The sequence below is a fragment of the Fundulus heteroclitus genome, chromosome 10, assembly GCF_011125445.2.
Source record: "Fundulus heteroclitus isolate FHET01 chromosome 10, MU-UCD_Fhet_4.1, whole genome shotgun sequence".
Lineage (NCBI taxonomy): Eukaryota > Metazoa > Chordata > Actinopteri > Cyprinodontiformes > Fundulidae > Fundulus > Fundulus heteroclitus.
In genome coordinates this window covers 26,364,306-26,376,369 of record NC_046370.1, presented here as the reverse complement: position 1 = coordinate 26,376,369, position 12,064 = coordinate 26,364,306, and the positions used below count along the sequence as shown (strand labels likewise).

The following is a 12,064-nucleotide window of genomic DNA, read 5'->3' as shown; positions in this document are numbered from 1 at the left end:
TTATTTGTTACCATAATGACATTTTTGATTAAATATCAGCTCAGATTACACATAACACGCACACACAACTAGGCATAATGTTTCCACACTTTTTTTTCCTTCATGAACTCAGATGATTGCACTGACCAACAACACACCGTGCAAATAATTGTATTCAGAATAAAAAATCAACCAACCTTCTGGCCCTGGAAACACACTGCCTTCCGCTGTTTAATCACAGAGCCACTTGCCCGTCATATGCATTATATTCAGATACACAGTAAGCCAGGCTATCTGCCTGACTGATGTTTTTATCAGGTACACGGGTCGTCACTAATTGCTTTTTGTATGTGTCTTTTTCTGCAGGAAGCAGTTCGTACATTTGTGTCTGAATTAAAGGAGCAAGGAGTGTTTGCAAAAGAGGTCCGCAGTGCCGGTGTGGCTTTCCATTCCTACTACATGGCCTCCATTGCTCCTAGCTTGCTGGCTGCTCTAAAAAAGGTATGCAGCATTGTTTGGATTCAATAGTACGCAACTTTTAAGTTCTTTTAGAGAAATCACATTTCAGGTAATTTTTTTCTTGCTTAATTAATTACCAGGGTAGACTAAGGCACCTCCAAGATGTGATATTTTAGCTGATTGATTATTCTCCCCTCGGATCAGTCAGTGTAGTCTCCAGAAACAGAAAAGCCTTTTTTTTCCCTGTCCTGACTAAGGCTGCATTCACATATGAAGCAGTGGGTTAATGTTTTATGACTGAAGTGTGGGTCTCTGTGACTCTCCGAGACCAGCCTTTAACTGGAGCACAACCCTCTGTGGTGGGTAAGGACACAAAATCCTCTTCTGCGTGTTTGGGAATAGTTGGCAGAAAATTCAACACGGCATTGAACACAGAGGATAAAACAGAGAGACACAAACACATTGTCATTCTATATGTGTCGGGAGTTTCTGAGAAGCTCAGGAGAATTTTCTCCAAACACAACATACCAGTAAATATCAAACCTAATAATACTCTCAGACAAAAACTGGTTAATCCCAAAGACCGAACACCCAAACCACAGCTGAGCAGTGTTGTGTATGCGGTCCAATGCAGCGAGAGCTGCTCAGACTCCTACATAGGAGAAACTAAACAGCTACATAAACGCATGGCACAGCACAGGAAGGCCGGCAGCTTGAGGCAAGATTCAGCAGTTCACCTGCACCTCAAGAACGAAGGGCGCTCTGTTGATGACAATGATGTCCAGATTTAGGACAGAGAGAACAGATGGTTTGAAAGAGGGGTGACCATCTTGGTCAATAGAGAAAAGCCATCACCAAACACAGCGGAGGATTGCACTTCCAACTCCCCAGTGTTTACAGCTCGGTCCTCCAACATATTCCAAAGAGAATTCCAAAGCAGTCTTATCGTGATTCAGGTCACCAAGTACTCCACTCACACCAAGCGATAGCTTCTAACGACCCAGGACGGTGACTGGTGGGTCATTGATTTACATCTGACTTAGAATCCGCCTGGGAGGATGAGCCTTCATGTCCTTAAAAACAGCAGAGCACCAGCTACAGGTTGTTCAAGTGTGAGCCACCAGAATTGACAAAGACTCCTGGATAGGTGCCGAAACGTTTTCAGAAAGTCCGGTTTCCTCCGGTTTAAGCCTGTTTGCTGTTTGGGAATAGATTACTGTTAGCCGGTCCCGCCGCCCTTCAGAACCCAAAGCTGTTTTTGCTGTTTTCTATTGAAGAGTGGTAGGACAGGCTGCCACACTGGTCTCCGCTCTGTGTGGTTCTTTATGCTGAACCAGCGCGATCCTCCCCAGCATAGAGCGTTCCCCTCCCTGTCTGAAAGCAGCCTTAGAGCTGAAGAGCTCCAGTTGCACCAGTCAGCCAGAGTTTGGTCGGTACAAGGCACCGGCTGTTCCTTTGTTCTGCTGGACAAGGTTAGGCAGTTGGATCATTTTAATGACCAGCGGAGGCTCTAATTAGGCTTTTAAATGGATGTTTCTTTTAATGATGGGAATCTGACTTGATGATTAAATCAGATTATTGGTGCAATGCTAGCTGTCATGTTTGAATGTTTGTTTGAGAGGTTATTGTTTTGAAGGGTGAAAGACCTTTTCTGGTCCTGTGTGAAAAACGTCTCTCTTTGATAGAGTTAGCTGAGATGTTATTTGAAGATCAAAGGTCACCAACGACGCATATCTGCTCTGATGCCATCTGCTGATTGGTACCACCCCTGGCTGATTGTTTCTGCCACTCCAAAGAGGGGCTTCTTTTTGCATTCCGATGCTTGGAGACGTTTCCCTTTTTTTTTCTTTTTGGGCTGATTGCTGCAGCAGGACTCAGTGGTGCCATTACTGTCTAACACTGGCGTGAAAGTGATTAACCGAGGCTGACCCTCTGTGGGATGATCCCCAAGGCCGACTCAAAGGACTGGCACCAATGTTCCCCAGTCTCAAAAGACGGAGAGGGGATGCTGGGCTCCTGCCAATGTGCGACCTGAGCAGAGGACAATCAGGATTCTTAATGCATAAGGTGGAATCCCCAAAATGGAACTGGACCCATTTTCTTCCTGGACCCTGGTCCTCATTCTTTGAGAGAGCCAGAGACCAGAGAAAGAAAAGGAGACGTTTTTTCCTCCTTTGGAGAAATCTCCAAAAAAAACCTGAAAGCTCCTGGAGCTTAATCAGTTGAATAAGTAGTTGCTGAATGGTCATCTGTGATCATGAGCATCAGTACAAGTAGTTTTAGTCTGTGTTGCTTATCTTTATAATTGTCACACCTTAATCAAGTACAAGTAAATATGGAAATACATCTATTTGATAAAAAGGTTTACAATCTGATCCCAGCTCATGAGAATTTCCTCTGGTTGCTAAACTGTAGCAACATTATCTCTGGTTTAGTATTTGATTATAGCACTGAGAAATGAGTCAAGTCCTGCTGTTTCAGGATAGAAATTATCATCAGGAGGGTCAAAAGGTCAGATTGGTAGCTGTATAAGAATGTGATGGTTAATTACACAGTAGTATGATTTAAAATCACGCAGATATTCTCTACAGCACTAAATCTGTTTTCTGATTAGAACCCCATGATATACTGTGCTTTACACACTTGCCAATGTCAGGGTGGTTGACTAACTGAATTTGAGTCAGCATGTTTCACACCAATATCTGCTGATCTTTACTATCTTATCCACAGGTAATCAAGGAGCCACGCCAGCGCTCCCCTCGTTGGGTCAGCACCAGCATTCCTCAGTCTGAGTGGGACTCTCCTCTGGCTAAGTACAGCTCAGCTGACTACCACGTCAACAACCTGCTGAGCCCTGTGCTGTTTCAGGAGGCCCTCAGCCTGGTGCCTGATAATGCTGTGGTGGTGGAGATAGCGCCTCATGCTCTGCTGCAGGTAGGTCCTGTCATGCTGCTGAAAAAAAACATCATATGCTCTTCTTTTGCTAAAGTAAATAAACTTTACTTACTTACTACTTGCTGTTGCTGCATCTTGGATCTTAAGGGGGGAACATTTTTTAGATTGCACTGTGGCTATTTTTGCTTTGATGGGCTCCTAAATATCTATGCCTGTGGCCAGTCAGTGCTTTCAAACTCGGGGTAAATATGGAGGAAATGATCTGCAATGTGTTTTTAAAGAGGCCCTAGAAATGATGACAGTTTTACCATGAAAAACTGTGCTGTAGCATCCATACATCTTACATTAACTTTAAGCTGATTCAGATGTTTTGTGAAACACTTCAAAAGGAGAGTGACTGTCTTTAAATGAGCATTTTCTGCAAAATGTGCAAATGATGCCACGCCGTGTCTTGTAGCTTCACCCATGCTTCAGCATAGCCACCTGATAATGTGAGCAACACAGTGTTGTGTCCAGGGTGCCACCACGAATTTTGGGGCCCATGACAAAAAAAAAAATCTAAATCATCCTGAAAGCTCATACATTTATATAAAATGTTCTTTTTTGTTTAATTTTTTGTCTAATTTTTCTCCCCTATATGGCGCCCCTGGTTGTCTGTTTAGATGGTAAAAGTGTAAAGGTCCTGGCACTGCAGCCCATTGGTGGTCAGTCAGGTGATCTGCAGGGCTCCTGTCTCTGTGTTCTTCTGAATTAATATCACTTCTTCAACCAGCTGTATCTTGGTGAACAATGAGCTTCAGCTTATCTCACCTGAACCGTTCCCAGGGTTATCATCTGTACTGGGGAGTCTTTCAGACGCTGGGTGTGAGGCGGAGCAAATCTGCTAACACGATACACGAGGGGCACCTGAAAGGCCCCACCTGCAGCTCTCTGGAGTCAGATAATCATGAGGAAGCGACCTCTTCAGCCTGCTAGTACAAACAGTGTATAAAATAAGTATTGAATACATCAATTTTCTAAGTAAACATATTTCTAATGGTGTAATTGACATGACATTCTCACCACACTACAAAAACAGAACTAAAAATAAGTAAAATGTTCTTAAAGTTAGTGTATTTGTCCTTGATTTAAGCAGGTAAATAAGATGATTTGTGCACTTAAAATAGGAACAATTCATCTCCATCATCTTATTTCAAGTGCAGGATATCTAATTATCTTATTTTAGGGGTCAAAATACTCATTCCATTGGCAGATAATCTTATTTACCAGCTCAAATCAAGGACAAATACACTAACTTTAAGAACATTCTACTTATTTTTAGATCCATTTTTGCAGTGCAGCTGTAGATGACAACCCCTCCTCTCCACACATACAAACAAATCAAACCATAGCTGTCCATAAATTAGTCTAAACTTGGTCTTTTTGAAACGTCCGCCCTCTTGTCGCCTTCGTCTTAGTAGAAAGCAGCAGATTTTTAGTAACAGTATCTTGATATTTTTGTCCATTTAGCTTTCCTTTAATTATGTGGTCTGCCTGTTTCTTTTCACCTGTAAACATGGCATGTAGAGAGTTCGATTTTCCTCTCATCTGACCAGACTATATTGTCCCTTTTTATATTACAGGCCTTTCCAAATGTTGTTTGGCAAACATAGAACGTGTTTTAACCTGCCTTTCTTTAATAAAGTGTAGTAAGTGTGCATACAGGTCAGTTAAGTGTTCCAGAAGTGGCAATTTGCTCTTGAAAGGGCTCTGAGACACACGTGATGTGATGTGGCGCTATATAAACCGAATGGAATTGGATCCTGTCAAAAATCTCTCCGGGTTCATCTGGTTGTGGACGGTGTATGGTGTAATCATGGTCTTTCCACTTCAGGATTATGGCCCCAGCGCTGCTCAGTGGGACCTTCGGGAGTTTAGAAACTCTTCAGTAACCAATGCTGTCAGTGTGTTTTGCAACACGAAGACTGCAAAGGTCTCAAGAGAGCTCACTGGTTTTGTCCATCATGCAACATTTCTTAAGGGAATTTTTTTGGGGGTTATTTGGGACTAAATCAGCTGATATTAGTTCACACTAAGTGGCAGAACTGCTTTCTAACCGTCGATTTCAGCTGGTGTCGAGACTTACTTTTTGCACCTCCCGTTTCCCTGTGTTATTCCATGTTATATCACACAGCTTAATTAATAGGCATCTATAGTTTGATTTGTTTGCATGTGTGGACTGCAAGAGTTGTTACTAATATTTGGTAAGATGCTTCCTTTACTGATTTCTTTACCTAGAAAATTATGATGTGTTCAGTCTTTATTTTACCCAATGTAGAAGTTCATGTTTAACTATAAATCAAAAGGCAAAAGTCAGGTCCTATGTAATGAAATGATCAGAAAGGTAAAAATGGTCTAACCACACAAATTTAAAATAATTGGTGTGGAAGATCAGCCATCAGCTTTTCTGCTTTTGAAATATCCTCATTGACATTGACTATAAAACAGCTTTGTCTTTAAAAGAAGTAATTTCAGCGCAATATTCAGAGAAAATAAGGATTCAGAGCCCACTTTATGGCCTAAGGTTATCTAAACAAACAAACAAGGAACTTGACACGCTCACAGCATACAGACATTAAGTATAAAGATAGAAACTAGCGAAAACAAAATAAAAGCTGAAAGGGACAGTGTGTGCAGGCTTTTGCAGATACATGGCGTAGTTCATGTTAAAAGCAGAGTTGATTGAGTGGTTGTTTAAACCACTGTAAAGGTATGAAGTTCAGTTTGACTATCCATGTGACGAGCCTTTGGAAGACCCTGCTGGGTAAAAAGTGTGTGTTTACAGAAAGAAATTTCATGTTCTTTGGCAGGAGTATCATGGCGATCTTAGATCTTCATGCAGAGACCACATAAACTAGATTCTCCTCAGATTTGTGGTGGAGACTGTTTTAAATTCCCTGATTTCTGATTACAAGTGTTTTCTTCTTAGGCCATCCTTAAGCGCAGTCTGAAGCAGTCTTGTTCAATCCTTCCTTTAATGAAGAGAGGTCATCCCAACAACCTTGAGTTCTTCCTCTCAAACATTGGCAAACTCTACATGAATGGGTAAGTAAGCGCTTCAAACCTTCCTCATTTCGTGTTTTGTTTTTCAGTATTTTGTTATTTTGGGTTTATTTTTGCCCTCAAAGAATGAATATTTTTCTGAGTACTTTTAATTTAACTTATTCAGGATCAACTTGGATCCTAATGGCTTGTACCCAGCGGTGAGCTACCCTGTGCCAGTTGGCACCCCGATGATCTCTCCCATAGTGCAGTGGGACCATTCTCAGGCTTGGGATATCCCTAAAGTAGAGCATTTTTCTAACAGCTCAGGAGGATCTAAATCTGCCACCATCTATAATATTGGTAAAAGACAAACAAACTGATTGTACAAAATCAAATTTCTTGTGACTACTCTGGTTCACCACAGTCTCTCTTATTGAAACAGAGATAAACCCAGAGTCAGCGGACTACTATCTCATTGAACACTGCATCGATGGACGCTACCTCTACCCAGCAACGGGTTACCTGGTGCTGGCCTGGCGCACCTTGGTCAGGAGCCGCGGGGTTGCCATGGAAAGCACTCCTATCAACTTTGAGGATGTGAACATCCACAGGGCTACAATCCTGCCAAAGTCTGGTGAGAGACCAGCAGGGCTCAGCGTGGATGCTGTTGATTAGTCATCCTCATAAGTGATGGACTAATGATCTTATTGTCTGTTAAGCTGCTTCATTCTCTTTGTCAAGATTGTCATGATAATAAGATTTAAATATTGATACCATTGCTTAGAAAAATTCTTCACACCATTTTCAACGCTGTGGAATAAGGCTGGACGATAATTCAATAACAATATATATCAATCGATAGACATGTGGTGCGACAGAAAAAATGGTCAATAAAAAGTTCAATAGAACAGTTTTCCTTCCTTTTGCATCCTAGCCATGTAGGTTAATATTACAGTCATGTCAACCTCCCAACCAATCACAAATGCAGACCCAGTCACGCTCCATCACCAAGCTCCGCCCCCTTCAAAGAGTTCAGAGAGCAGTTGAGTTTGAATTCAGCGTTTGTGTTCTTTATCTAATAGATCATTAAGCAACGGCATAAAATAGCCAGGCCTGCAATTAAAATATACGTTTTGAATTTTTTGATAATTATCTATAGCAATGAATATGATTTACATTTTATTGATATGCTTTTTCTTTTGTATCCAGCCCTACTGTGGAATCTTTTTTTAAGGTATATAAAGATCTAATATAGGTTAAGAGAATATAATCAGCAATAGTATAACAGTATTTCATTTTTGTCTTGATTAGTGTTAAACCAATAAGTAATGGCATCACCAGCATTACCAGTTAGGGGGGAAAAAAAACTTCCTCGATGGAAGTTTGTAATTGAACATAAAACTGAACAATATAATATAATCCAGGATCTGGCGCACGCAAATTGATTTAGCACAAGCACCTGTTCGGGTTCTGTGTGTTCTGCTTATTTTCGATCAAAAGGTGATGAACCATAGCGAGTTGGGGAGATTACAGACAATTTTCTCTTTTGTCAACTTTACTCAGAGGCCTCAAAAAAGGTTTTAAGCACAAAACTGTTAAGTTTTGAATGAACATTTGAATGTGCAGCGCATGGTTTTGTACGTTACTTATTTTCTAATTATTAATAACAGATAATTACTTTGCTACTGAACACAGTAGTGGGGGGGTGGGGGGGTGGGCAAGCTCTAGGTGTCAGACATGTTTAACACTCTGTTGTTGCACACATGAGAGTTTTAATGACCTTTTGGATTCCCTGATAAAAAGAGTGTTGGTCTTTATGAAGCTTGGTCCGAGTCGTCTTTTAGTCACCACCAGTAGGCGATGTCTTTCAGCTTCCGCTGTTCTTCTCCCTCATAGGAAAAATACCTACTAACAACGCTCTTTTGAATTTCTTTTTCAAGCAATGAAGTCGCAAATTTGCCATATCATTGGAGTTTTAAACTTCTAGCAGCAGCTCACTTTTGGTTCACAGCCATCCTCTAAGCTGCTGCAAGAGGGCAGGGCCTAGGTGTCTGAGTCTGCAGCAGTGCCATGTATTTGTCTGGCAAATTCAGAAAATGTCTGTTTATATTGATTTTGAGGCAAATTGGTATCTTGAAAAAACTGTTTTTGTATGAGCTACATCACAGCGGTTTTGACAAGCCTAATGTCTCCACACTTGTGTTGATTGCAGGCTCTGTTCAGTTGGAGGTGCACCTCATGCCGGCCACCAACAAGTTTGAGGTGTCGGAGAATGGAAACCTGGTTGTTAGTGGTGAGTACTCTTTGTATCTTCAGTGTGTTTTCCAGCAAGTGCACACAATCTGAATCTTTAACTTCATGTTTCACTGAATTTGATTTGGTGTGATGGCAGGTAAAGTAAGCATCCTTGAGGACGCAGACCTTCATCCGTTTCAAGTTCCCATAATTCAGGAAGATGAGAAAATAAATGACCCCAGTATGAAGCTTAAGTCACATGACGTCTACAAAGAACTGCGACTCCGTGGCTACGACTATGGAAAAGCTTTCCAAGGCATCTTGGAGTCCAGCAGTGAAGGTAAAGCAGATCTATGCTTCAGCATCTAAAGCTGGCCTTTTCTGTAAAACACTCACTGACAAGTTAAACACAAAGTCATGGCGGTGGACATGAATTGAAAGATGTAGCCGGTCAGCTCTTGGTCAGTGTTGTCTGATCCTACATCTGTTGGTCTGGATGAAAGTTCTGTGGAGCTGGCTGGTCTGGGGAGAGACACAGCAAGGAGACCACAGGCATGTGTGATGTGTACAGCTGGTTGTTGTGTTGTAGAAAGATCGTAGTGGGCAGCTGTCCCTGGTGACTGCAGAGGCAAGGAGTCACTGAGTAACGACCTGCAATCATGTGATTCAAGTGTGCCGGAGCAGAGACATTTGAAACATGCAGGGAAGTGGGTTCTGAGGTCCAGGATGAAGAACCGCTGACCTAGAGACCCACTACACCAACAGTAGTATTAGTGCGTTTCCATAAATTTAGCAGATCCCACCCACGTTCCTGTGATTCCATCCAGATCTACTCAAATTGGTCATACTGTTTATGATCCCTTTAATAAAGATCTCAGTCATCTCTGATCATGGTAGAGTAGTAATCTTGCATCTTGGACAATCATAATGATTCTTGTTGATGCCAGTCATCTAGGCATGCTGCCTAAAACCTGTGTGCAGTCAGCAAAGCTGTGAGAGGGGCTCTGTAGTGTGAATCGGTCTGTCTAGACCAGGCGTGTCCAGCTCCAGTCCTCGATGGCTGGTCTCCTGTTTTAGATCTGTCCCTGCTCCAACACTGCTGATTCAAATGAATGACTTCCTTCTCATTTTGTCATCAAGGTCTGCAGAGGCCTGCTAATGAAGCACTCATTAGGTTCAGCGGTGTTGAACCAGGACAACAACTAAAACAGGACTGACTTTGGACACCATGAGTCTAGGGGGACCAAAACCATGATGTTCATGGGTTCCCTCACATTAGATTCAGTACTGGGCCATGGTTTCATGCTACAATCCCCTGATTCATGTAGACCATTAAGTTGGCTTATGAAAGGTCCTCAGACGTCCAATGCAGAGGTATCTCCTGTGCCAGATGATCCTGCGACATACATATGCTAACATATTGCTTACCTTGTGATGCCACCATGTGCATCGCTTCTGTGTCTACCAGTCTAAACATAACTTCTTAAAAATGACGCTTCTTAAAAATCAACCCATGTATATCCGTATAATAGATCTGCTCTGGTACCAAATTGCATCCTGTTTTGACCGTTCCTTCTTGGTGCTCAACTACTTTTGTCTTTTTACCAGTGCTCCCCAACCTTTAGTATACCTTATTTGAATAAAGTGGTCATGCAGAGCCTAGTGACATGCTGAGGAGGTAATGCATTAATTTGATCTGGGTTTGCTAGAGCAGGGATACATTTAAAACACCATGGACACTGAACCCTGAGCACAAGGGGTCGGATCTTCTGTTTTAAGTAATGCTATCATACATTAGTCCTTTAATGTTTTACAACGATGTGTGCTGATCCTTTGTTGCACCTCACTACATGATGTTTGCTCACTAGCCTATTTAATGTTTGTTTTCAGGGGATAGCGGAAAGCTGCAATGGACAGGAAACTGGGTGACCTTTTTAGACACCATGCTGCAGATGATGGTGGTCGGGCTACCGGGCCGCAGTTTGCGTTTGCCGACCAGAATCCGCTCCGTGTCCATTGATCCTGCTGTCCATCTGGACAAAGTGTGCAAGCACACAGATGAAATGCAAGGTGGGTTTAATCACTATGTTCAAGCTTGAAATTTTTAAAGGAGCAATAAATAAGAAGTTTACTGTAAAATCAACCTAAATCATTCTCATTTGTCACCTGGGATGGAAGTAACATTCCCTATAAATGGTATATATGGTAACTTTACATCAGAGATGACAAAAAATCACATGTGGGGTTCCCCAAGGGTCCATCCTGGGTCCCCTCCTATTCAATATCTACATGCTCCCTCTAGCTCAGATAATAAAAAACAACAACATCAGCTACCATAACTATGCAGATGACACACAGCTCTACATCACCATGTCACCAGGTGACTATGAACCAATTCAGGAACTGAGTAAATGCCTAGAAGAAACCAATGCATGGATGTGCCAAAATTTTCTCCAATTGAATAAAAACAAAACTGAAGTAATAATATTTGGACCAATAGAGGAAAGATCAAAAGTTAACACACAGCTTCAGTCGCTTCAGCTAAAAACCACCAATCAGGCCCGAAATCTGGGAGTAGTGATGGACTCAGACCTGAACCTTCAAAAGCATCTAAAGACAATTACAAGGTCAGCTTTCTATCACCTGAGGAACATTTCTAGGATTAAAGGACTAATGTCTCAGCAGGATCTGGAAAAACTAATCCATGCGTTTATATTTAGTAGAATTGATTACTGCAACGGTGTTTTCACAGGTCTGCCTAAAAAGTGGGTCAGACAGCTGCAGCTGATCCAGAATGCTGCTGCCCGCGTCCTCACTAAGACTAAGAAAGTAGAGCACATCACCCCAGTTCTAAGGTCCTTACACTGGCTCCCTGTATCTCAGAGAATAGACTTTAAAATACTTCTGTTAGTCTATAAATCCTTAAATGGCTTAGCACCTAAATAAATCACAGACTTGTTATCAGTGTATCAACCCTCCAGACCACTAAGGTCTTCTGGCTCCAGTCTACTCCACATACCTAGAACCAGAACTAAACATGGAGAAGCAGCATTTAGTTCCTATGCTCCGCTGATCTGGAACAAACTTCCAGAAAACTGTAAAAGTGTGGAAAGCCTGAGTTCTTTTAAATCAAGATTAAAAACACATCTGTTTAAAACTGCCTTTGACTGTTCTAGTTAAACAGTTTTACTGTTTTTAATGTTCTTTTTTGTTACTACATTCTATCCCTACTTGCTTTTATTCTATTTTCTATCTACATTTTATTATTTTGGTATATCTTAATCATGTAAAGCACTTTGTATTGTCTTGTACTGAATTGTGCTATATAAATAAATTTGCCTTGCCTTGCCTTGCCTTATAAACAATTGGTCATCTCCATCAACAATGTCTTAGTCACGTTTTTCTCCTTTCAACCCTAGAGGTATGGTGGGAACGACTTTACTTCCTGGTTCCTCAGCCAATCATGTGACAG

At 41.6% G+C, this 12,064-nt stretch overlaps 1 protein-coding gene across 1 annotated transcript in view; it reads left to right on the top strand.

Annotated features, from left to right (window-relative positions):
* Positions 1–12,064, top strand: part of fasn (fatty acid synthase) — a 55,473-nt gene that overhangs the window by 24,332 nt on the left and 19,077 nt on the right. The window contains exons 13-20 of the mRNA XM_012876225.3: positions 346–480; positions 3,169–3,372; positions 6,302–6,417; positions 6,542–6,717; positions 6,800–6,991; positions 8,570–8,650; positions 8,750–8,932; positions 10,483–10,662. Of these exons, the coding sequence (XP_012731679.2) occupies positions 346–480; positions 3,169–3,372; positions 6,302–6,417; positions 6,542–6,717; positions 6,800–6,991; positions 8,570–8,650; positions 8,750–8,932; positions 10,483–10,662 (1,267 nt within the window). The remainder of the gene's footprint in view (positions 1–345; positions 481–3,168; positions 3,373–6,301; positions 6,418–6,541; positions 6,718–6,799; positions 6,992–8,569; positions 8,651–8,749; positions 8,933–10,482; positions 10,663–12,064) is intronic.